The 25,494-nt window shown below is 29.9% G+C and overlaps 1 protein-coding gene and 1 long non-coding RNA gene across 6 annotated transcripts; both read left to right on the forward strand.

Moving 5' to 3' along the window:
* Nucleotides 1-8,528: 8,528 nt before the first annotated feature.
* On the forward strand, nucleotides 8,529-10,984 carry LOC139099841 (uncharacterized). 2 transcript variants are annotated; one of them, XR_011545370.1, is made up of 3 exons: nucleotides 8,529-8,737; nucleotides 10,208-10,527; nucleotides 10,586-10,984. It is a non-coding gene; the product is annotated as an uncharacterized lncRNA (long non-coding RNA). The 2 variants fall into 2 exon arrangements; XR_011545371.1 differs by having other exon boundaries at nucleotides 10,208-10,519.
* Nucleotides 10,985-11,773: 789 nt separating this feature from the next.
* fbl (pantothenate kinase 3 fbl) lies at nucleotides 11,774-25,159 on the forward strand. 4 transcript variants are annotated; one of them, XM_070652498.1, is made up of 11 exons: nucleotides 11,774-11,987; nucleotides 17,432-17,524; nucleotides 17,849-18,024; nucleotides 21,793-21,895; nucleotides 22,052-22,122; nucleotides 22,193-22,311; nucleotides 22,461-22,651; nucleotides 23,456-23,623; nucleotides 23,741-23,820; nucleotides 23,915-24,029; nucleotides 24,569-25,159. In XM_070652498.1, the coding sequence occupies exons 1-11, from the start codon at nucleotides 11,918-11,920 to the stop codon at nucleotides 24,604-24,606; spliced, it is 1,224 nt and encodes a 407-aa protein (XP_070508599.1). In that variant the 5' UTR covers nucleotides 11,774-11,917; the 3' UTR covers nucleotides 24,607-25,159. The 4 variants fall into 4 exon arrangements, with proteins under 4 accessions (XP_070508599.1, XP_070508600.1, XP_070508597.1 ...); XM_070652496.1 differs by lacking the exon at nucleotides 11,774-11,987 and adding an exon at nucleotides 15,195-15,743; XM_070652499.1 differs by lacking the exon at nucleotides 17,432-17,524.
* The last annotated feature ends 335 nt before the right edge of the window (nucleotides 25,160-25,494 follow it).

A 25,494-nucleotide genomic window follows, 5' to 3' on the forward strand; every position in this document is an offset into this window, starting at 1 on the left:
ATTCAATCTTTTCCTTTTGCTTTTGCTTCAATGATGACGAAAACAAACTAAGGAAAAAAAATTTGTTATACTCAATTTCCTCCAATTTGTCTTCTTATTTCTTATATATTTATTTCCTCAGATTTTAGTTTGTATATTTTCATGCTTCTTTGGCTGCTGCTGCCACTTTTTTTTTATCATCATTATTATTTTTTTGCCTTTTCTCAATCCACGTCGTTGAACCTAATTTATTTCAATTCATGAAAATGAACTACTCACAACTCTGTTACTCTATATCTCTCAACTATATAATATGTACGTATACTTTTTATTCTCTATCTCTATGCAAAGTGCCTAAAACATAATTTATATTTATACATTATTGTATTCGTATGTATAAATATATATATTTCTTCAACAAAAAATAAGAATATGTCAAGATGATAACAGCAATGAACGTTGTTGTGTAATATTGTAGTAAATTTTTTGTAGTTAAAAAAGGTCACTTAGTGAAGGTGAATTAAGAAGCATTTCTGTAGTCTTGAACAAGTTGAAAGTTGGAAAAAATTTTTTTTAAGTTTTAACGGTTTTTTTAAAATTCAAATTTTAAATCATATTAAAAATTTGATTCAAAATGTCTGCATCTTTGTATTTTGATAAAAAAAAATTAATACATCTCTTCATTCAAAGAATACATTTTTGATCCAAAATTTCTGCATCTTTTTCCTCCGAAGAAAAATATGATGCAAAACTTTCGGATCTCTAATACAATGAACATACTAATGATGCGATTATCTGAGGAAATACTTGATGCAAATTTTTTTTTCTCTTTTATTTCATTAAACACTCTTTTGATGCACCATTTCTGCATCTTTGTCATTTTAAGAAATAAATAATGCAAAAATTTTGCATCTCTATTTCATTGAACACTCTTTGTCCCCTAAAGTAAACATTTGATGCAAATGTTTCGCATCTTTTTTGATTGTACACATTTTTGATGCGAAATTTTTGTATCTTTTTCCTTTGATGAAATGTTTGACGCAAAATTTTTGCATCTTTGTTTCAGTGAACACACTTTTAGTGAAACATTTCTGCATCTTTATTCTTTGAAAAATTATCTTATATTTAATTTAACATACTTTTGATGCGAAATTTCTGCATCTTCTTAGAATATTTCTACATCATTTTCCCATGACGAAATATTTTGCATCTATTTAAATTTAACGCTCCTTTGATGCAAAAAACTTTTCACATCATTACTCAAACTTTGCGACATAAGAGTTCCAATGTAGCAGTTTAATGCGATAAACATGTAAGGAATTGTGATTGCGGTAAAAAGAAACTTACTCATACTCGTTTTAATGAAGTAAATTGATAATATGTATGGTATGAAAAGAAGGGATGAAGAAAAAAAAGAGACGAAGCTTCAGGTTTTTTAGTCAGTTCCTGTACAACAAAGAAGAAGTTGAGTAGAATTTATATTTGCAAGTCATTTTAACGCATTTTCTCTTTAAGTTTTTCTGTGGTGAAAATTTAACAAAATAATCTCATGCATGACTTGCTACGTAGCTTTTGGAAATGAAGTTTTTGTTTTTGTTTCATTTGTATTTATACTGAGAAAGTTGAGATATGAGAACAATGGGACTTAGAAGGATTTGACATATCTTTACATATACTGGTATAATATTAAATTTGCTGATGTGTTGAATTGAAATTAATTAGAACAATGTTAATAAGCAGATGCCATGAGAGCTGATATAATGTGAAATTCCAATGTATCTGAGTTTTAAGTATAATTGGAATTGATGAAATTCGATTTGGATTATAATGAACGATAGCATCTTTAATTTGCATCTTTAATGCAGGTATTCAGCAAAGATTGATGCAAAATTTCGCATCTATTAAGTTTTCAGGAAGAGATTGATTTGCAAAAAATTCGCTTCTTTTCATTAGTGTTATCCGAAAATGATGCAAAATTTTGCGTCTTGTAAGTATTCTGGATATCACTGATTTTTAATTGAAGCAAAAGATTTTGCTTCTTTTATCTCAAAGTGATGCAAAAATACACATCAACAGGACATTCAGTAAACAAAATGTCAAGTCATCACATCAAAGAAAATCAATTCCGCTTCTAAAATCTAATGACTTTTTAATTGAAGCCTCAAAATTTCATTAATGAAAGTCACATTTATTTACTTATCACTGATACCTGGAACAGAAAATTACGGAAACATTAGGAGTAATGTTGCGGTTGAAAATGTCTATAACAATATCAATAATCATTCATCTGCATCAGTGGCATCCATTAGAAAAATCAATGACAGTTAGTGGAATCAATTATAGAATTTCGCTAATTATCAGCTCCAAAAGGCATAGACACATGTGTATGTAGGCTGATGATGACTTTTTACTCCAAGTCAATCTAATTAACTTCAATACGAAAATGTGTCAATAGCAGCTAGTATCTCATTCTATCAGACATCTCTATGAATCAGATACTTTGAATTCACAAGCAGTCAGCCTAAATGCAAATGTGATTGTCAATTAAATCAAACACGTAAAAATGCGCTACAAAGAGGCACAAAGCGATTCTGTTAAGGTTGAAAAAATTCCCTTAGTGATTTCAATTCCTTTCCATTTTTTTTTTGTGCTGCTGCCATTCTCACGCCATAAATTTCAGTTCATTTCATTCTTTATAAAGCTTGGTACTTCATATACAATTTTCAAGCGACGTAGAGCAAAAGAAAATCTAAAGTCATTTTATGATGGATGAAGTTGAAGCGCGATTTTTCACAAATTTTTCATCATAAAAAATCATGGTGATGAAGACTAAAACGGGTAAAAGTGAGGAACTGAAAAGAAAAAGGATACAAATGTGCTTTGCTCATTTCGGCTGAGATGATGAGAATATTTTTTTTTTTGAAAATTTAATTTCCAAACCGAGTGAGAAAAAAGTTTTCTCATGAAAGCTCGGTGTATCCAATGTTTTTAATTCGGTGAATACACAAAAGCCATGAAAAAGAAGAGGAAGATGACGATGACGATAATAGGGAAAAACTGAAATGAAAACATCTTTCACGAGTTTAAAGGGAAAATTTTCTTTAAAATTTTAAATTCATTGAATGAAGAAGAAGATGCGTAGCTGATTTTGTAGGGTTTTTGGACAAAATGTGGCAATTAAGGGAATTGATTTTAGAAGATGTAAATCGTGTAAGCATTGTGCGAATCCTTGTCATATCGACATCACTTTATATCAGTTGCAACGCACAAGAAATACAGAGTTCATGGCAATTCTCTGAAATTCTCATCTAGTGTGCCGCGGCACACAGGTTGCCCACCACTGCCTCTATATCATGATAGAGAGATCCGATCTCTGATAGGAATCGAACCCAAGTCCTCACAAAATTGTGATACAAATTTCCAATCTAATGTCAAGCCATTCGGCCACATAAGCCTTACTCTCACACAGGCAGATTCGCCTGTATATGACTCAATACCCCAAATTCAAATCTACTCAGACACCACGTACAACTTCATTAAGCTTGTGCTAAGGACAATGAAATTCAGTGTTGTTAACACAGATGTCTAGCTATGACATAAATCATTGACTTGTACAGAGATTATGTTCCTCTCAAAATTTATTTCCTCATGCCTTCATTTTGGATAGTCAACAAAGTTTACTCTAGCTACACATAGTCTTATCTAGATATTAACACATACTCCTAAATGCTGTCTACCCCTGTCTACCTAAACTGCGACATAGACTACCTGACCTATGAGTCAAAACGCATTAAACTGTAAGTTACCGAATCATAAATCAAAGGAAATAAATAAATTGAAAATTTGAATTTAAAAAAACCGTTAAATGCTCAAACTAATTATTCTGTATAAATCTGACTAATAAAGGACATAGAAATGCGTCAAGTGGAAAAACTACAGTGATTTCATGCTAGTTTTCCTTTTCACTTCGTGTTACCATTTGCCGTAATGAGGTAGCATCTTTTTTTATTCATCTTCTTCCATTCATTTCTACCGCCGTCTCTCATTTTCTACACAAGTCCCTCTACTCAACATAAAGATAACACTATTAATCAAAAAATAAAATAAAAGGAAGAAATGTGAAGGAATAAGAAAGAAGCACAAAAAAATCTCGTTCGTTTCCCACTCACTTTCCTCGTGGAATTTCTAATTATAATATTAAGTTTCATTTCCTATAATTTACATACACATACAATGAGAAATGAGAATGGAGGAAAGCTTTTCTTTCTAAAATTATAACAATAAGGAAAAGTGAGAAAAAACTTTATTCTTAATTCCTTTTTCTCAGAGTTGTCGTTGAGGTGGGACAGTAAAAGTTTCCATTGAGACCTTCCTTTTACGTAGGCAATAAAGAAATAATGTTAAGCTCTTGGAAGAAGAATTGTTAAGCTCTTTACAAAATCCAATCTTTGACTTCTAAAAAATATAAAAAAAAAATTTGACATTTTTCATATGATGAAAAATCGTTCCGGCATCAAAGGAAAAGAAACTCAGTAAACAAGGGGATAAATTTAGGCTTTTTGTTTACACACATTTTTGTTTGCTTGAACTTATTAAAGTAGCTTTCACATGACCCTGATAAATGCTGATGGTGCTTTGAGTTTAAATTGAAGTTTCGGATCTTGAAAATTTTTGTTTACAAATTTTACGGAAATGAAAATTTGACAGAATTTAGAATTGTTGTGTTTTGAAATGTTAAGCAGGATAGTCAGTATGTTAGTTGTTACATTTGGATGAATATTTTATCACTTCCATTCAGCACCATGTCAGAGTCATCTACTTAAATCGATTAACTGGATGTTTAAAGTCGAAATTGAAAATCAGATCCAGAAGAACTTTTCAAAACTAGGTTTTTAACAAATTTCTCAATTAAAAGATAACAAACCAATAAAGCAACAGCTTAACTAAGTCTTGAACAGATAACTTGAAATAATGTTTAGTTAGTGACTAGACTTTTAAGAATGACTCACCATATTACATCAGATAACCTCGAAAACATCCAGAATAAATCAATATTTTGCCAAAATTTCCAAGAATCAAGTGTTAAACAATCATATTATTCACACATGTGATGATGCAAACTACTCACTGTTATCTAATGAAAATAATTTTGGCATTTGACTGTTTATATTTACACTTTTTATCAATTTTTTCTTGTCGCTAACTATTGAACGCTTTCATCTTTTTTCAACGGTAACTTGATGAATATCGCAATATAAACAAACAATAATGCCGTTTGCAGTTAAAGTGATAGAAAAATTTGAATCACTTGTCAAAAATCTTCTTAAATTGACCCGAGCTACACGAATGAAAAAGACTGTCACGGAGTCGCCTCCATTAAGCTGCCAAAAATAGGCGACCTTCATTTAATCTTGATAAAAGAGGTTTAACGGAGCCTTAAAAACTCCTTGTGGAGTCTTCTTAATTTGTGTCGCTCGGGTAAATTGTCAATCAATAATTTTTGAGGTTATTAAGCCCCCTTGCCTACCATTCATATCCAAATCTCTTTTAAAGAAATTGAAATTCATGAAATAAGTCTCAACTTTCATGACAACCCTGTTCTTACCATAGAAATGGAAGGATGAAAAAATAATAGCAACAATTTTCAATCTAAAAAAAAAAAGACGGAATTGTATAAGAAAGTCGACAGATGAAGTAGATGAGCTAATTTATTTTATTTTTTTATTATATTTTTCAATTGAAACTAACAGAACCGAGCAAGAAGAAATATATATATTCAATTGATTAAATAAATTAAATTAAGAGATTCAAAGGCGATATATGAGAAAGTGTTTTAAGATTAGTTTCAGAGATAATAAAGATGTTTTAGTATCGAATGTTGATATAAATCTAGTTATAACTCTTTCTTCTCTTTTTCTATTTTCAAGAATCATGAGAAATAAAATAAATAAAATTAAATTAAGAGGTAAAAAATTTTAAGAAACGAAAAAAAAAAAATTGTGGTATTTGTATAGTAAATAAGTAAATGCATTCAATCCAGATGTAAAATGTAATTTAATCCATATAGAGTAATGAATGAAATAGTGAATAATACAAAATTTAATGTAGGATAATCAAAATAAAAAATGGAAGAAATTTTCTGATGAAATAAAATGCAACAAATTCATATTTTATAACTGCCTGTTTTACTAACTTCCACGTGGATCTTGTACTGATTTTTATTTCAGAATCAAATTTTTTTTAAATTACTATAAAATTTTAATGAATCCGAATTGGTAAGACGAAAATCTAGATTTAAAGTATTGTCTTCATCAAAAATTTAGAAATTATTAAGAATTGGTAATTGGAATAGAAGTGCTTAAGGCTCATCAAAAATTATATTGTCAATTCAAGTGTATAATGAATAATTTATTTTTTTGAGTTTTATTTCAGAAGAAAATCTAGACAGAAAGCAATTATTTGTCCTTAAGTATTAGACAAATACTTTCGAATAATAATTTAATAAAATATGTTTAAATTGTCCTTTAAATTATTCAAGGTCTCAATAATATTTTTAACAATTTTTCCAAAGAATTCTCAGACGCCCCTGAACGAAAAATACTGTATAGAGTAAAATACTAAAACTATGTCTTTTACCGTGAAGGAATCTTCTTAACTATGTATTAAAGCGAAGGGTAAGCCTATGCTGTACAAGAATTCTTTAATCTTTACTTATGTTATTGCTGTCGTATTGTTAATACCATTTGTGTTCGATGTTGCCTTCTAACATCTGTTCCTCATTTTATTTATGCGATGTTGTTCCCTTTGTATTGATATTATTTGTGTCGAATATTACATGTGTGATACTGTCCCCTGTTTTACTTTATTCACTAATAATCTTTGCCCTTAAAACTTTAATTCTTATTTCTCTTTTGGATTCTCTTTTATTCTTTAGAATTAGCCTTTATTTTTTCCTTAAGATGTAAACTATTTGATTGTTCAAATTAGAATGAAATTTTCGCTGAAAAATTCCACGTTTTATGCTAAAAGTTCCCTCCAATAATAACCGAAGTTCAAACATTGAACTTAATTTTAAATTTTGAACCACCGTTACTTTTTAAATCCTGAGTGGCCGTTAAATGTCTTTTGCCTATAATTTCAATTCTCAACAGCATCAATAGATTATTGAAATTAGTTGTGCAATAGAATTACATAATCAATAATAACTACAAACGATACTCGAGGTGAACATTAAAAATCAAACAATGACTAATCTTTAAACATCCAACAACATCAAATTCTTGTGTAGAAATCATCAGCACATTTAACTGCATAGCTTCCAAATTAAGGAACTAAGTTTGTTGTCACAATTTTTAAAACAAAATGATTGCGAAATGACTTTTGTTTTCTATTTTTTTGTACAACTTAATGTCCTGATAAATAATTCATTATTGTTTTCTAAAAAGCTAAAAGCTTGCAAACTTCATCTTTATAGTTTCGAAAAATGTATTTTGGACAGAAAGAATAAAGTAGCAAGTTTTAAAAATGACATAAATAGTTCTAAAAAAAAGAGAAAAAAAAGTTTATTTTTATAATTAAAAGTTGGTTTTATAATTAACAATGATGTGCACATTGAAGTCAAATAATATCCTTTATGGGATCCTTTAGAAGCACACAAGGCGATAATTTTCAAAAAGATAAATAGATACCCTCATTTGGAGATTATTCATTTGAGTGAAAATGTACTGGAATTGACTCATTATCATAATTTATGTTTCTGAGATTGTCATGACTTGATTTTTTTGTGGGGATTTTAAACTAGCTATGCTGATGACTTAATGGTCCACATATGAAGCATGTAAATGTGCGTGGAAGTTTTTGATTTATGAATTCATTTAATATTTTATGACATTTCTTTTTCATATCCATAAAAATTGATTCTAGCATCTGCATATCCACACATACTTTTAGTCCATATTGACTTTTTCAATTAAAACCTCATTAATCCTTCCGGAAATGAATATGTGCATACATAAAGGTCCATAAAAAAATTTTCATAACGACGATGGGATATTCTCATGGATTATAAAGGCAAAGGCTCACAAATAGCAGCCATAATAATTAATATAAGCATCAACATTTTGTGGCTATAAAAAATTAAGTGAACTCAACTTTATTGGAATACAAGCAGTACAACACCCATCAATGGCTTAAACTGCCAAATTGACAATGCACAAAGCACACAGCACAGCGAGTCAGTAAGTGTGAGCGAGAGAAAAAAGCTGAACAAGGAAAAATAAACAATCATATTCCCCACAAGACTCTTAGCTTTTTTTTAGCTTTCAATGAGCAGCAATAGTGATGAAAAAAATGGGAAAAAGGCAATTAACATCATCCGAATGAAATGTTGATTCTGTTTGTAGTTGTTTCGTTCGCGATTTTGTTTCTTCTTATGTCAGAGTGTTGTCTCACTTTTTTCACCACTTCAGCCTGTACTGTATATCTTTTGTATTTTGACTTTTCGAAGCTTCAGAATATGATAAACGTTCAGTCAGTTCAGTCCTAATCTGTAAAATCAACGCTTCAGTCATATTTTCATTTTTTGTATTTTGTGCCTGCATCTCAAAAGTTTTTCAGTGTCTGCTGCAAAGATATAACAAAAAATTCCATAAAATTTTGAAGTGAGATAAAATTTTTGTTTGGTGATTTATCAAACTGTGCAAAAGAACAAATAAATAAAAGAAGCGCAGCAATGTTAACAGTAAAAAAAATTGCAATTGTAGGTATTTTTTTTCGTCGGTCGGTAGAAAAAAGATTTCACTTTTTTTATTATAATTTTATTTCCATCCAAACGAGCAACGACTTTGCAAAAGAAGAAATTGCATTTTTTGTCGTGTAATTTTTTTGCTTTTTTGTTGCTGTCCGACATTTAGTTTGTGCCCTTCCTTGAATCTCGTTTGACATTTCGTTTTATGTGTCAGAGTTGATGTCTCGACAAATGGGGTCAGACTTAATTTGTAATTCTGAAGTATACAAGGTGTATTACTCGACATTTAAATTACTTCTGCTGGATCTTAGGGATTAGAGTTTTGGAGTGATTTTAAGGGCAATGTGGCATAATGGTTGTTGAACAGACTATGTGACCCGAGCGACTTTCAAATTCATGTAGCTGCTCATTGGCATCCACATGGAGACAGCTTCCATTTAGGGTTAATGAATGAGGTTGCATTGAATATTTAAAACTCCGTTTCGGAGCTTTCTTTATTTGTGTCGCTCGGGATACATTGTTATCAGAAACTGATTCTTTAAATAGCAACAAACTTTCATACTTGATAGACACCGAAGCTCGAAGTCAAGCTGTATTTCGTACTGAAAATTCCACTCAAATTGACTCAACTCCCTATAAAAGTTAAGTTAGAGCTAGAAGTCTAATCTACAAAATACAAACCCAAGTTGACAACAATACGTTAGAACTAGTCATCTACTTAAGTAATGTTAGAAATTGAGCATTTTTAGAGCAAATCCCAAATAGCCTGGGTTAAAATGGACCCTTTGCTAACTTGAAATTGTGCCGTACTCATTTTACTGCTATCCATTCGGCACCCAAGGACACAATAAAATTATGACCAAGCAGTAACTTAGGGGATTATAGAATACAAATTTCGATCAATGATTTTGCTACAAAAGGTTACGATACACGGAGGAGGGAGGGGTATCGGTCAATTTTTAGTATCACGTTAATGGCAGTCTCCCTAAAGTGAAGTGTGTACTTTTTGAGATGCCATGGTCATCAAATAACAAAAGTGTAGAAATCACGCATCATTTTCAAAACACCACTTCCATAAGTTCCAACATTACTGTCAGCTTGTCAGAATTCTTCCTCCATTAATTTCAAATTAAATGCCAAGTGAAACTGTTTAAATAAATTCTACAACTTTAGACAGATGTTTTAACATATTGCATTGTTCTTGACAGCAAGCCAAAAACTTCTATGCACTTCTATGCAGTTTGAGCTGAAAAATTATGACATAGATCCAGCGTGTAATGAGATTTTTACTCTGTTGATCTCAGCAGTAAAGCTATAAAATTTGTTTTATGACCTACATTTACTGCATCTTAAATTACATAACTATAATGTCCGAAAATTTATCGAAAATTCAACTCTGAAACAAGTACAACAAAGTATATGGATATAAAAAGCAAGTAATATTACTTAATGAAATTCTCTTTGTAATATTTCCAAAAATAGATTGTTTTCGTCTGTTGGTTGTCAACTTTCTACTGTGACTGTCGACCTACCGATGATAATAAAGATAAAAATCCAATAGGTGTTAAGGACACTGCCGATGAATTTGTTATTACCAAGCCTGAAACTGTAGATGTAAAATATACCGACTTTATAGATGAACTGTATAAACATGATAATGAAAAAAAGGCAGGCAAATCAAAACGTGATTTAATTGAGGCAAGTATACATGGTGAGCCTTCGATATCCTTCGATCTCGCCGTCAATGAAATAATAAGGGACAATAAAGATGCTAAAAAGGACAAGCGAATGATTGTATTTCGGTATTCTTACGGATGATGATGTTAATGAAAACTAATATATTAATTTTGTCGTTTACAGGCCGCTCTTCGTCTATAGAAAGAAGGAGATTAAAAGGAGACCTCAATAAGCAAGCAACATGACCATAGAACACACACAATTTTTTTTTTCATGAGCACGGCTGCTGCTGATGATGATGTTGAGTGATGTAAAATATTTAAATCGCATTAAAAATTAATTAAAACTCAATGTCTGAACAGAAGTAATAATAATTACGTAATGATGACTAAATAGTGTAAAAAAAAGGAAAATATCGCATGTATGCGACATGTAAATTTTTGTATACATTCCCTCACATCATCAGCATCATCATTTGTATAATTTTATTTTTTTTCTCCATTAAATCACAAAAAAAAACAGTTGAAAGTCACATTGTTTAAAATACTTTACGATATAATATATGTTAATTAACATTGAAAAGTGTCTATTTAATTAACAACTTTTTTCAGTAAATATCATTTGCAGTTTATTTTTCCAGTCATGATTTGCTTGTTTGAATAACAGATCGTCTTGTACAATGCATATATGCTTGTTCATGATTTATTATTGACAATAATCATCTAGAGGACATAACAAATTTATTCCAAGAAAAATCTGTTAATTGACAAACACGCGAGTGATGTGGTGAATTTGGATTTTGTGGTGAATATTTATTTAACTTATTTAACAAAGTAATCGTCGAGTTAACAAAATTGAAATATCCTCCAGAGAGAAAATAAAAGATCAAAGAATTGCTTTCAGGTGCTAATAAAACGTAATTTGGTTCATTTGCATAAATTTACTCATTCTTTATTTGCAAATTTACACGGTAATGCTCAGAATGTTAATTGAAAGTAATTAAAATAAATTGGTAAATTTAAAACTTCCACACGTTCTCTGTCAATTCCAAATTTGTTTATTTTCCCACATTTGTCTACCTGGTAGAACGGCACATGTGCTAAGAACAATAAAAACCGTTATAATAAATTTTTGAATTTTTTTTCTCAGCACATTTGAGTGTGTTCAAAAATTTAAAAGTTCGTTAGAGAAACATCGTTTGTTTAATAATCAGGTAATACAGCACACCTTAGGTAAGTTAATTAATGTAAGCACAAAGCAGGAGAGAAACTTTTCAAATCAACAAAAAGTTTCTCAAAAATAAGCTTAAAAATTACAAACTTAATTAACGGTTAAAAAAATTTCAAATTTATGTCTTCTGTTTACGTTTGAGAAAACAGTAAATCATTGAAAATTAAATTTTTACAAAAAAATGTGTTATTGTGCTGAATAAGAGCATTCATTGAGCTTGTTGAACGATTATTTCAATTAGAATAAGTAACTAGTTAATTGATAAAGTTAAATAAAGGAATCAAAATGGATAAATCAAATGAAGACAAGAAAAGTTGTGAAAATACCAAAACACAAGAGGAAAAAAATGAAAATGGTAAGAAAATCATAAAATTTATGAATGAAACATAATATAAACAAGCTATAATTAACGTACTAAGGGTCACAGATGGAATGAATTCATTATAATTTCATGTTATATCATAAGTATTTCATAATTTCATTTTTCGAAAAAAAATTTACTTAATCAAGAGAGAAAAGTGGATTTTACATGTATAATAATAAGAAGAAACGCCTGATGACGAATGAAAGAGAAATGAGATTGATGTCACAAGTGAATTTTCGATGAACTTGAATCATGAAATTAAATTAAGCATCAAATCCTATTCGCATTCATTAATTTTCATATATTCATTCATAACTAGCTAAGTTAATTCATATTATGCTGCATACGTTCCTCTTGTCATTCACACATTCATCGCTTATTTAAATAACAAATATTTCGTTGTTAGAAAACACACAAAAATCAGATATCGTAACCCAAAAACGCAGGCATTGAAATATAATTTTTAAGTCTATAATACATTACTTATCGTAAAAGCATTTCAGGGTCAATTAAGACGGCTGTATAAGAGATTTTTTCGAAAGTTTCTTTTTCCGTCACACTAACTAACGAATATTCGGATCCTGAAGAATTATTAATTCATAAAAAGTGAAGATCAACATCACGCGATTAAGTTTAAAAATACAGTCCAACTATACTTTACTATACTGACACCTTAATACACATTTGTAATATTACAATAATAGATTTTTAAATTGATAGTAGTCGTTGTCAGCAATTAATCTTACATGAATTGTATTCACTATATGATATGTGAATGAATTTCATCTATTTTAAAACCTTGCACATTGCCCAACTGATATGAGGAAAAAAAATATTGTTATTATCAATAACCCGACCGACCACACATACAACGTGCATTATACCTGGAGACTTTGGACGACTAATGTTGATATGTATAGACAAAAAAAAAATGAGCATAGTAGTTAACTAATACACAATTAATAAAGTAACTCACATCACATATGACAGACAGCGTTAATCGTACAACTCGCATGTATGGACGCTTAATACATTTGAAGTTTTTTTTTATTTTCTGTTTCTCCGTTTGCTTGTGCTGGACAATCGAAAGATATTTTTCTTTCATTATTATTATGTGTACCTCACACTATATGAATATATTTGGTTTCAGTAGAGTTTTCAAAACGGAACTAGACGGTTGACCATTTATATAGTGCTAAACATTTTTTTTTTTAATTTATTTTGTGGATCATTAAAGACATAAAAACAATTATTGAAAAAAGAAGTGATTTAAAGTTAATTTAGAAAAAAATGAACTGTTATTTAAAATGTATGTTAAGTAATGTTAATGCACAAGTTATTTAATTTCTTTCGTACTTTTCTGTGGTGTTTCAAGTCAGCAAAAGAATTTAAAGAATTTTTGTTCAAATTGTTTGCAAACAATGTAAAGTAAATGAGAATGGTGTTGCTAAACTAAAGGCACAAAAAATGTGAAAATCCATCAATTGGATGGCAAATATTTGAATGAACATTATGAATGATATCGAGCATACATGTGTGTATGCTTCGCATTATTACATGAAGAAGTAAAACACATCTTTCGATATTTATTATATAATGTAAAATATTTTTTAACAGAAACAAGCGTGCATCATATTTTTGCGCGCATTGAATCGTATGTTGTCATTCCGAAACAATAAATTTTCCATCTTGCAGTAATTTTCAATTATTACATATATATAAATGCTCGCTGGAAGCATTAACTGATAAATTTACATAGTTTTACAGTAAAATGCGATAAAAAACATTTTAATTAAATGTGCCTTTTGCGCAAATAAGGGTCATCAAGTGTCAGGTATTAAGCATTTCAATATTTTTCGTCACTATTGTTGATGGCTTTTAATTAAATTGGAAATTTTTTTTTATATAAATAAAATTAAAATAATCGAGTGAATTTAAATTAATTAATATGTAAAATAATAAGGAACTCCACTACTTCCAAAAAGCATATATGTGATATATGTGTCAATTTATTATTAACAGCCCAATTTAAGCCATTCAATGCATACTTCCATTTGTTATCTTAAAGGAACTAGAATAATCTTTAATTTTTATGTGGTACCTTCTAGAAATGTGATATCATTAAAAGCCATCAATGTTAGATTCTCTCGTGCCTAAATTGTTTGCGATAAACAGATAAAAGAAATAGATGTCTATTTTCCTCGTGGTATCATTTTACGATCTGTTAATGTGTTATTGAAACACACGAAATGAATTTTGTGCGCATTTTCCTTTCAACAAAGAGCCTTGTTCATTCATTCATTCAGTCCAGGGATTGTCACTGGGCTTAATGTTGCCGAAAAATTTCTCGAAAGTCGTTTATTGAACATTAAGAAACTCCTGTGTAGACTGTCTATTAACATACTCTGAATATTAAGTAGTCATTCTTTAATGGATGCATTCACATTCACGTGATGATTCTTACCGCAGTCTTTACTTCCTAGTATGGCAAACACAGATGTATTTAATTAATCACGAAATGAATTTAGGTTTACAAGCTATAAAGTTGATTTTTCGTAGTTGCTTAATTTTACCTGACTTCTTCTTAACTTTATGTGAAGATTTTAATAATATTGACTATTCTGGGTTTTTCAGAATGACATGAAGTCATTGACTGGATAGAAATTTTCATTGGAATCAGATTTACTAACAATTATCATGCTAAGTTGTGTCTGGATTAAATTTCTAAGTCCTAGAGCTCGAAGTCGACTTTTCGATCCAAAATCTGAGTTTACTTCCAATTCTGCAGTATATCCTGTAAAACTAGTAACTTTCTAAGCTTTAAAATTGCCTTAAATTTTCCTTAACTCAAGCTATATTCAAAACAGCACGTAAACTTTATTTTGTTTACTGTTAAACAAGGCTTTAAGCGTGGTCAAGTGTACTTTGTATATAATGCTTCCTACTTCAATTTAATGACGATTTTTCGTGAATGTTAGTTCACCTTAGTGTAGGTCAAGCATTTATTTTATTTTTGTGTAGAATGTTTAAAAACTACTTGTGGAATTTATAAATAAAAAGAAAGCTTGGGAAGAACCGACAGTTGAGTTTGAAACACCTGTATGAAAAGTATATAAGGAATAAATAACCTTTTGTACTTATGTGGATATCACCTGATATGTGATAAAAAATATTCTGATTTTATAGCAGTTTAAAAACAAAAATTGTCAACAAACATAAACCGATATTAAGGAACAAGTTGAAACGTACATGCAAGAAAAGTTTTTATGTGTATATCAATCATTGGTAGACGTCGTGTAAGGAGTTAAAGAGAAAAGTCGGAGAAGAATAAAAAAAAGAGCGATAAAATAAAAAAAGGAATAATGGCTACACTTAATGTCAAATATCCAAAAACCCACCGTACAAAGAAGTCAACTGTATATTTGACACCACCTGTATCGTCGATCTCATCCTCATTGTCATCATCATCATCGGGTTCATTGTCAAATAGTTGTGATGGTATTAAGTCATCATTAGTAATTACGAATTCAACGAAACGTAAACAACATTACCATTACAGTGTAAGAAGTCACAAGGTTTCCACAATGCCAAAACGTAGAAAATTAAAAATGAAGAAATCTAAAACCTCATCAGCATCATCTGTAACGACAAGTAGTGATAGTGATACAAATAAATTTACTGAATGCCGGTCATTCATCAATAATAATGCTCAGGATGAATTTAACAGAAATGATATATCCTCAACATGTAAGACGATAACTTTATTATTATTAATTCTCATACTCATTGTATTATTCTACTCATCTTCACTTGATGTTGTTCCTTCAAAAACTGAGATTGTTGTTTACAATAGCTTTACGCCCGAGTGGCACAGTGTCACTAATTTCATTATTTGCTTTTCAATTTAGTCAAAAACGTCTTGCTGTCAACACTATGTCTTAGACCGACTACATTGTGTTGCTCGGGTCAGTGATTTACGTCAATTCCTTAAGTGGTCTTTAATGACACTTCTTTGATTTCAATCTTTAATTTGTATAATGGGTTAGAAATTCCATTCTTAAAGCAATTAGGCTGTCAAAGCTGTTTATTTCTTTAATGACCCTAAATGACCAAAAATTTAAAAGACTCAATCCTCTACTTCCAATATTTTATTAATTTGTCTGTTGTGCTTTATGTCAAAAAAATTCTGTCTGGTGTCATATTTCAACACTTAGAACACGTACATGTTTACTACCAGAATCATTATTTTGAGTTTGATGACGTTGTCAAGTCTTTAAAGCTCCATTTGAAGTAAGAAGAAATCATATTTATTTATTTTTTGTGTGAACGATTAAGAAGAAATAATAAAAAAATAAAGTTTTTAAATGGGTAAAGTTCATCCTTCGTGATACAGCGAGTGTGTATCTCCCAATCTCTTGCTACGAGAATCGACAGACAAAAAAAAAGTCGTTTATTCGAGTGACTGAATGAAACATGTGAATGCTTATGGTGATAAAAAATTCATTAAATATTTAAAAATATTCAATAAGCTTGAAGAAGAAGAACATTAATTGACAATTAATTTGTTAGTGGGGAGGGGATTTCTCTTTCATTTAAACATCTGTGACCCTACACGTGCGTATCTCCATATGCTTATCATTAGTACGAGTTGACAACATCGCAAAAAAGTTTTGTCCCTTTTAAAGCAACACACAATTCGCTTATAAATTCATATTTTTTCTGTGGTTTTTGTATTTTTTGTTGTTAGACTTCATGAAATTGACTATCGATTGATGATGAATCGTTGATGCTGACATTTATTGAATATTGAATTGATGTTTATGAGATATTTTTGACATTAGGATCAGTAAAATATTTAAAAATTCAGATTTCATTTTATACAAAATTAATTTTTAAAATTTAACGGTTTTCAAAAATTAAAATTTAACGGTATTCAAAAATTCAAAATTTAACGGTTTTCAAAAATTCAAAATTTCGGATTTCTAAACTGAAATGAAATGAACTTTGTCTTAGTGAACATTTAAAAGATCAGAATTCATTTTATTCAAAATTTAACGGTATTCAAAAATTCAAAATTTTTGGACTTATGAACTTCAGTTCAAATTGAACTTTGTCTTACAGAACGGACTTTTGAACCATAAAAAACAAAATTAATTATTTTATTTTTTAATTATTCAGTTGAAAGAATTCCTATAAAATATAAAATAACGTGTTTAATGAGCTATAAATTCAAACATCCAGTTATATTCAGTCAAAATAAAATTTGATATCATGTTGACTGTAAAAAGCGATCAGAAATCAGTCATTTATGAGGCAATCATAAATGTTTTTCAAAATAAAATATTACAGAAGTTCCAATTTTTCCATATTTTTTGACATTGACGATGACTTTTGATCATGTTTAATAAAAACAGCAAAACAATCTCATTTTGCAGTGTTTAAATGTAATGAAATTAATCATCAAAATGAATCTGATCATTATTCGATTAGTGATGAACAATGTGATCATCATCCAGCCCAATTGCCAGGTAATAATTTTTTCTGCCTGATCGTCTATTTTTAATTTTGTATAAATACTTTAATTATTTGCTTGTCAGTGCCTGCTAGTATTTTTAATAAGAATTCTGTTTTGTTTTATTTTTAATTTACTTAAATGCGAATGTCATCTCCTCATGAAATTTGTTTTCTGTTTTTCGTTCATTATAATCATATTCATCTCTTTTAAAGGCTTTCATTTCTGTAGTAGCATTATTTTTTGGTTGCCATTAAATATCCATCTGATTGATTTTTGTGTTATTTCCTACAAAATTTATTAATCATTAACAAAGTTTCTCAATCTCTCCATTCAATAGTACCAGCAATCGGAGTGGATGTAGGCGGTACATTGACAAAATTAGTTTATTTTGAACCAAATGATGAGGATGAGCCGGCAAGTGAAGTGGAAGCAAAGGTGCTGAAAAATATTCGACGATATCTTACCAAGAATTCTGCTTATGGAAAGACAGGACATAGAGACATACATCTACAGGTATGAAACATATCTATCAAGGTGTTAGTGCTCGATATGATAATGCTATACATCTCATTATACTGAGGGATTGATTAGATGTTACGAAACGTTAAGGCATAAGGGTGATTATAAAGTTCATGTTTAAGTACCGTAATATCTGAATAACATTCAACCCCAAAACAAATATTTTGAGCATAAATCCCCTGTTTCATTGACTCTAATTTGTTGATAATTTTACGGTTGATATATGCTTGCAAATATTTTCCGACATCATAAACTTCCCTTCGTATAATTATTACTTAACTCATAAAGAGGCTTTCCCAAAGATACATAACAACATTGAAACCACTCAATATATATCTATATATATTATAAATTAAAAAAGAGGGAATTGAGATGATGCAAATAAAAGTCAGTAAGGAAGGCTGTGTCTATATGGCTCGATAGCGCATTCTTCTTAAATATCCCTAACAGGCAATGAGTATGCTCTCAAGAACAGAGTAAGCTGAAAGCAATGCTAATCTAGTAATCCCGAAAATGTCAATCCCGATCCCGAAAATTTATCGGGACCGGGATTTCGAGAAAGCATACTGTTAAGGTATAATCCATAAGATGATTTGATATAGTCAAGGGTAGTTCAGAGCAACATGACATAGGACTAAGAGAATGTCAGTTAGATGCAAGAACGGGTAATTTGTACAAACTTTGTGATGTGGTCAGCAATAGAGGCAGATGAAAAGCCTTTTATAGTAGCCTAAGCTCCACATCAGAGCATAATTCAGTAAGTAAGTCAGTAAGAGAAGTTGAGGAATTTGATTTTGTCTCTTGGAATCTGCTTGGAGCATGTTCAGTATTAAAATTCCAAAAAATCAAGAACTTCTCTAAACCAGTCAAGAACTGACCTATACAAGCTATGTCTTGTTAACCTTACTGTCCGAAAAAAGTGCATAACGTCTCCTTCAAAGTAACCACTCAGTAAGCTTCATGATGAATTTTCCACTCAACATTGAGAAAAATTTTCCTTCAATTTTCTTCTTACTGAAAAAAAAAAAGTTTAACTCCCTCTTAATAAGATTGCAACTCAATTACTTTCTTCCTCATAAACTTTTCCTTGCGAGAAATCCAATCTTAAAATTCAGATATAGAAAAAAAATTTAAGAGGAAGTCAATGAACTTGAAACTTTGCACTTTGTACTTAATTTCTTTAAACTCATATTAGCATACTAAATTTTTCATTAAATTCTATGTATATACACTGAAAAGTCTTTATCGCGATTTTACGTTAAATTATTTAGTATTAATTCCTTTCAATTTCTTTTCGGATTTTTGTTTTTGTATGTAGGTATAAGCATACACATTTAATCATTACTTCCAGTCAGTGATAACGAAAATTATAAAATTCATTTAAGTAACTTCTCGACAGAGAGACTTTAAAATGATTCATTTATGACTTGCGTCATAGGATTGTGTTCAGTGATTTTTCTTTAAAGCTTTATTTGTATTGTATGTGATGCCGGATATTTTTTTTTGGAATGTTTTTTTTTACTGTTGGATGTAGTGTCTAGTTAAGTTCATGAAGATTCTTTAAGCTGTTTTTATGAATGTTTGAAGAATTTACTGTGTGTGCCAATGGGATGTATGCACACTTGAAATATTTCAAAACTCAACAAATAATTAAGTTGTTTATTGACGGATCTTACAAATCGTGTGATATACCTTAAGGCACTACAATTATAACTTAATACTTTATTATGATGTACATCCCCAAGGTGTACAGAACAGAATTTTTCAGTGTTAAACAGCTTGAATTAAAAACTGGATACGTATTCAAAACTTGTCATCATCTCAAGTATTGATCCAGTTCAGTTATAACGTAACAAGTTTCTATCTAGTAAAAGCCATCACATGGTGAATTTATTTTATAGTCTATTAGCTGCATCATTCAAGACTGAACATTCATGTTGCTCAATTCTTAGTTTTACAGCCTAATCTGCTGTTCCTTAAGACACTAAAGTATCTAAGCTTCTGAGGAATCACTAGGCAGGTTACTATGTTTTGAATCTGGTAGTCCAAATAAACATCAACTTTTGTGACCCGCACCTTGTTACGCTCAAGAAGTAACTCAAGAAGTGCTCAAGTAGCTGCAGCTATCAAGGCACTTCAACAAATACTTCATAGCTTATATCTATATAAGTTTTCAAGGTTGTGTATAGTTTGATAACTTGACATAAAATGGCTTATCAACTAGCTAATTTATGAAGTTACTGTCAAAGAGAATTTGCTATCTTAATTCCCAGCGCGTGGCTGTTTACGACACACGCCATATATTTTGTAATTCTATGACTGAAAGACCATTGACCTACTCTTATTAAAAGACATAATTCTAAAGAATCTGAATAATAACAATAATCATTCTCAAAATAAACAGTCAGATCGAGCCCTAATGTACTAAAAAGAAAGCATTATCTTAACAATAATAGCCTAAAGATTATTCACATCGTTTGAACTTTAACTCAGAAATCACCGTTTGTTGGTCGATGACGCAAGAGAACAGTGCTAACATACCCAATTTTAATATTCTTTGAAGCTATATTCAGCACAATTATTTGCGGTAGAATTTATCTTATGCTTACTAAATAGATATAACGTAATATAAAGTAAACTTCACGATGATGACATAAAATAATATTGAGAAAATATTTATCCAATAGAATGGCACGTCCATAGAATGTTAAGAGAAATTGTAGACTCAAACTTTTATATTTTACTGCCTTAATTCGAAAAGAGACTTGTTGACGCAGATGTTGCTTGTTGTTTGCATGAATTATTTACAAGAATTGAAAAAGCACATAACGTTGCATAAAAAAAAAGCTCATTCACATTTATCTCCCTCTTTACAGACTTTACTGAAACTTTTTTTTTTTGTGTGGCAAATTTAAATTTATTCACTTTTACAGACTAGCCGTGTGACTGAATATGTCATACTGGTTGGCATTAATTAGAATTTTATTAGTCTTCTTTGTCCTTTTTGCGGCTGTTACGTTGACATATTTCCGGATGTGACTTTATTAACCTTTCCACCTGATTTTTTTTTTCTGAAAAAAATTAATTTTACGTCATGTGACTTTGGGAATGTCAATAGTTATTAGTAGAATGTTTAGGGGAATTACAGAAGCTATAAATAGCTCTGCTTTAAGTACATATCTACCGATTGTTTATGATTAATGTTTTATTGAGTTCCCATATATTCTTCCTAATGTTATGATGTAAGACCTGATATATAGGTCAACAGAACTTGAATTAATCATATCATGAAGCTTTGTGACAGTAGTACTGCATTTTTAATTTCCTGGTATTTAAATGGAATGATTCTTCAGAGTTTGTTTGTCCAGCTGTTTTATACATCTGTCATTAAGTTTTAATTAGTTCACAAATGTCTTGGGAATATAAATTACTTAGGTATGAATAATTAACGGAATTTGAAAATTTGAAATTTTAAAAAACCGTTATAAAACTGTTATAAAATTTGAATTTCAAAAATCCGTTGAAAATGCATTAATGTGTCACAAAATATCTGTGTAAGACATTAAATTCAATAGCTTGACCTAGAGACACAACAAATTCTAATATATTAAATAAATGAAAGTACGCTCCATTGATCAATCTGCAGTGACATACAAGTTGTATAGCATTTATTAGCATCACTCACATTATAATTGAATTTTTTTCTGTTTCCTTACAACAAAAATAACTAACATGTTTAATATGTCTGAATGTCATATACAGATGGACAATGTGGAAATACATAACAAGAAAGGAACATTGCACTTCATTAGATTTCCGACAGCCGAAATGGGTTCGTTTTTGCAATTAGCAAAGTCAAAAGGAAGTAAGTTGACATGAACATTTATTTTAAATAGCATAAAAAGTTTAAGTAATCGACAGATGCATGTAGATAATTTATAGATTTGCGATATAAGATTTGCAAGGATATGAATATTGACATCAATTTCTTCAATTTTTAATATTATTTTCTATTTTTCAGTGGCAAAACTTTTAACAACAGTTTGTGCCACAGGCGGTGGTGCATTTAAGTTCGAAGAGGAATTTAAGCGAGTAAGTTGACAGTAATGGAAATGGAAGGAAAATTTTAATTAAATTTATGTTTATTTTTTACATAAAATAGGAAGTGAATATTCGACTAAAGAAATTCGATGAACTCGATGCACTCATCAAAGGCATTCTCTATGCTGATACTCAATGTAAAACCGAATGTTATTATTACGAAAATGCAAGTGATATTAGGTATGTGTGACTTATCGATTATTTTATCAATCTCCCACTGAGATAATTAAGTTTTTATTTAGATATCGATAAGAATTAATCAATTTTTTTTTATTTATTTTTATCATGTCTTCTTCTTATTCTCTTTCATTCCATTATCGGGATAACAGTTTAAGTCAAAAAGCACGATTTGATTTCTCTCAACCGTATCCATTTATATTAGTCAATATTGGAAGTGGTGTGAGTATATTAGCAGTACGTGGTGCAAATGATTATAAGAGAATTTCTGGTACAAGTCTTGGCGGCGGAACATTCCTTGGACTTTGTAGTCTGCTAACTGGATGTACAACATTTGAAGAAGGTATGTGAATGCATTTAACATTAAGTTGACCATGATTTTTCACATGACTCGATTGGGTTATTCCAAATCATGGTGATTTTTTGAGAACTTGCTAATATTATGGAAAATATTGCTGTCGGTGATAATTAGGGTAATTTTTCAAGTTGGGAATTTTTGCATATAGAACAAATATTGAAAATTATTCTGGAAAATAACGGTCAAAAATTATTTGAAAAAAAGTTCAAAAATAATTTGTCCGTTAATTTTTAAATATTTTTTGACCGTTAATTTGAAACATATCGTTAACGCAAGGTTAGTAGGTTAGTTGAAGTAGGAATGCTTGTTATGAATGCCACTCATCGAAGCAAATAAATTTCAAATTAATCAAAACAATTCAATGTGTATATCATGTTGCAGAATTCAATGAATTTGCTTCTTTGTGTACACATAACAACAGTCTTCAATATTCGAATACAGAAATATGACGAAAAAGTCAACCAAATATGGAGAAGGAATCTTCTCGAAAATCATCAAAAGCCTTTAGATGTTTACTGAAACGATAAGATATCTATCATACCTTAATACTGTAAACATGAGTATATAAATAGTTTTAAATCCTTACTATCAAAAACATGAGAAATACTTACTCAAAATTTACATCTATAGACATGATTTACAAGAGTCAATTTCCTTAAATGGCTAATGTTTTCCAAAAAATTTACAAGTTTATTCAATTAATCCCAAAAATTCCATTATATTAGCTTAACAACACATAAATGTTCCTTTATCCAATAAATCTTAATTAAAATCTGTACTTCTTTACAGCAATTCAACTTGCGACAAAAGGTGATCACACAAAAGTTGATAAATTAGTTAGAGATATTTATGGGGGTGATTATGAAAGGTTCGGTCTCCCAGGAAGTCTAGTGGCATCGAGTTTTGGACAAATGAACTCGAAAGAGCGTCGAGTGAGTGTCACACGAGAAGATTTAGGTAAATTAATTAATTATCTCGAAAACTATCGCTTCTATATCTAATCTCTCCATCTTTCTTTCTTTCCCTCTCAATTTTCATACTCGAATCTGTTTATTGATTTTATGATTATTATAGCAAATGCCACTTTAGTAACAATCACGAACAATATTGGCCTGATAGCTCGTATGTGCGCAGTAAATGAAAAAATTGATAAGGTAGGGATGATGTTCAGTTAATAATAATAATTGAACTATTGCAATAATGATGATATCAATTCCTCTACTCCTGTGTCTCTTTCTTTTTTTGTAGGTCGTCTTTGTAGGCAACTTTTTGCGTGTAAATCCAATAAGTATGAAGCTACTTGCATTTGCAATGGACTATTGGTCAGATCATACGCTGAAGGCTCTATTTTTGGAGCATGAAGGTAATTTATAGATATTTATTTTTTGCGCAGTTCTTGGACGTAATTAGTTTTTTGTTCAACTTTGATTGACATGTGATATATGTGCGACTTTATTTTTAAATAATATCGCCATCAAGATGAATGATATGCATGAATTTCTGAGAATTAATTAGCTATAATTTACCATATCTCTGCTAATTGAAGAACATCATTCAAAGATATTCTACTAATTGTGACTGACATGCAAAATTCATTGTAATATTTAACGGATTATTCATTTTTGAAATTTTGATAAGCTTTTTGAATTTTTAAAATCCGTTAATATTTTAAACTCTAAAAGTCGGTTAGGAATTAAAATCAAATTTATTCAATTTAGTATCTAGGCAAGCAAAGGCATTTGCAAGATTGTATTTTTATCAAATTTGCTAATCACCTGCAGCTTTCAATTAATTTTCATTGACGTTCAATAACTCTTCATATCTAAAATCGATAAAAAAAATACAGGATTAAAGTCTTTAAATTCAAGTCAAAAATATATTTTTCTTTTGTTTTATTTATAGGCTATTTTGGATGCTTGGGAACCATTTTACTTACATAGGAAGCTTGTGTTTTTTCTACATTATCAGCTACTTTTGGAGTAACAACAAACAATATTTATACACACGATTGAATATAAGGAAAAAATCATTTTAAGAATATCGTTAGCTTTAAGTCGGGCATTTTTGTCATTGATATTATGATAAGCGCTCAAAAATCATAGTTACGAGGGGTATATTTTGTTTAATTCTAGCTACACAGACTGTTTTTTCTTCTTCCGTTTTGGATTTTTTCATTGTCACACAAAATTTTTATTTTGGTTTTTAAATTTATAAATTTGGCTTGAGCTATCATTGCGCAGCAGGTCAAGATGTTTTGTAGTTCGATTATACTTAAATTGTAATATTTAATTTACTTTTAATATGATAATTATTATAATTAGCTATTTTTCTTTGAGTTTGATTGTTGGAAGTTTTTTGAAGAGTCGATAGGGTAGCCTTTTTAAAGCTATAGCTGACAAAACCATTTTTTTAGAATATACTTTTAGCTAAACATTTTTATATTATAAAAAATGACATAAAATAATAGATTAAAAATAATTCAGGATTAAAAAACTGTGTTTTGCCTAATTAAGCTTGATTTATTAGATTACAGGATTAGCTGACTTTTGGATCTTACTAAGCAATCATAAGTTTCTGAGTTGATCAGATGAAATTTTACTCTTAATCATTTTCTGCAGCGTTAAGAAGATAGCCTTAGGTGAATCAAATGAGGAGCCAACTAGATCCAGCTTAGGTACAATGAAGTCAAATTAGGATTATTTACAACAATTTAGTCCAGATATGATCTACGGTCAAGTCTTATTTTTAAAGTAGATATCACTATTACTTATGTACATGATAGGAAGTTGCTCACAAAAATCTGGACCAAATAAACCCACATACAGGAT

This window comes from Chironomus tepperi, unplaced genomic scaffold (assembly GCF_022539635.2).
Source record: "Chironomus tepperi strain 1889 unplaced genomic scaffold, CSIRO-AGI_Ctep_v1 contig_48, whole genome shotgun sequence".
NCBI classification, from domain to species: Eukaryota; Metazoa; Arthropoda; class Insecta; order Diptera; family Chironomidae; genus Chironomus; species Chironomus tepperi.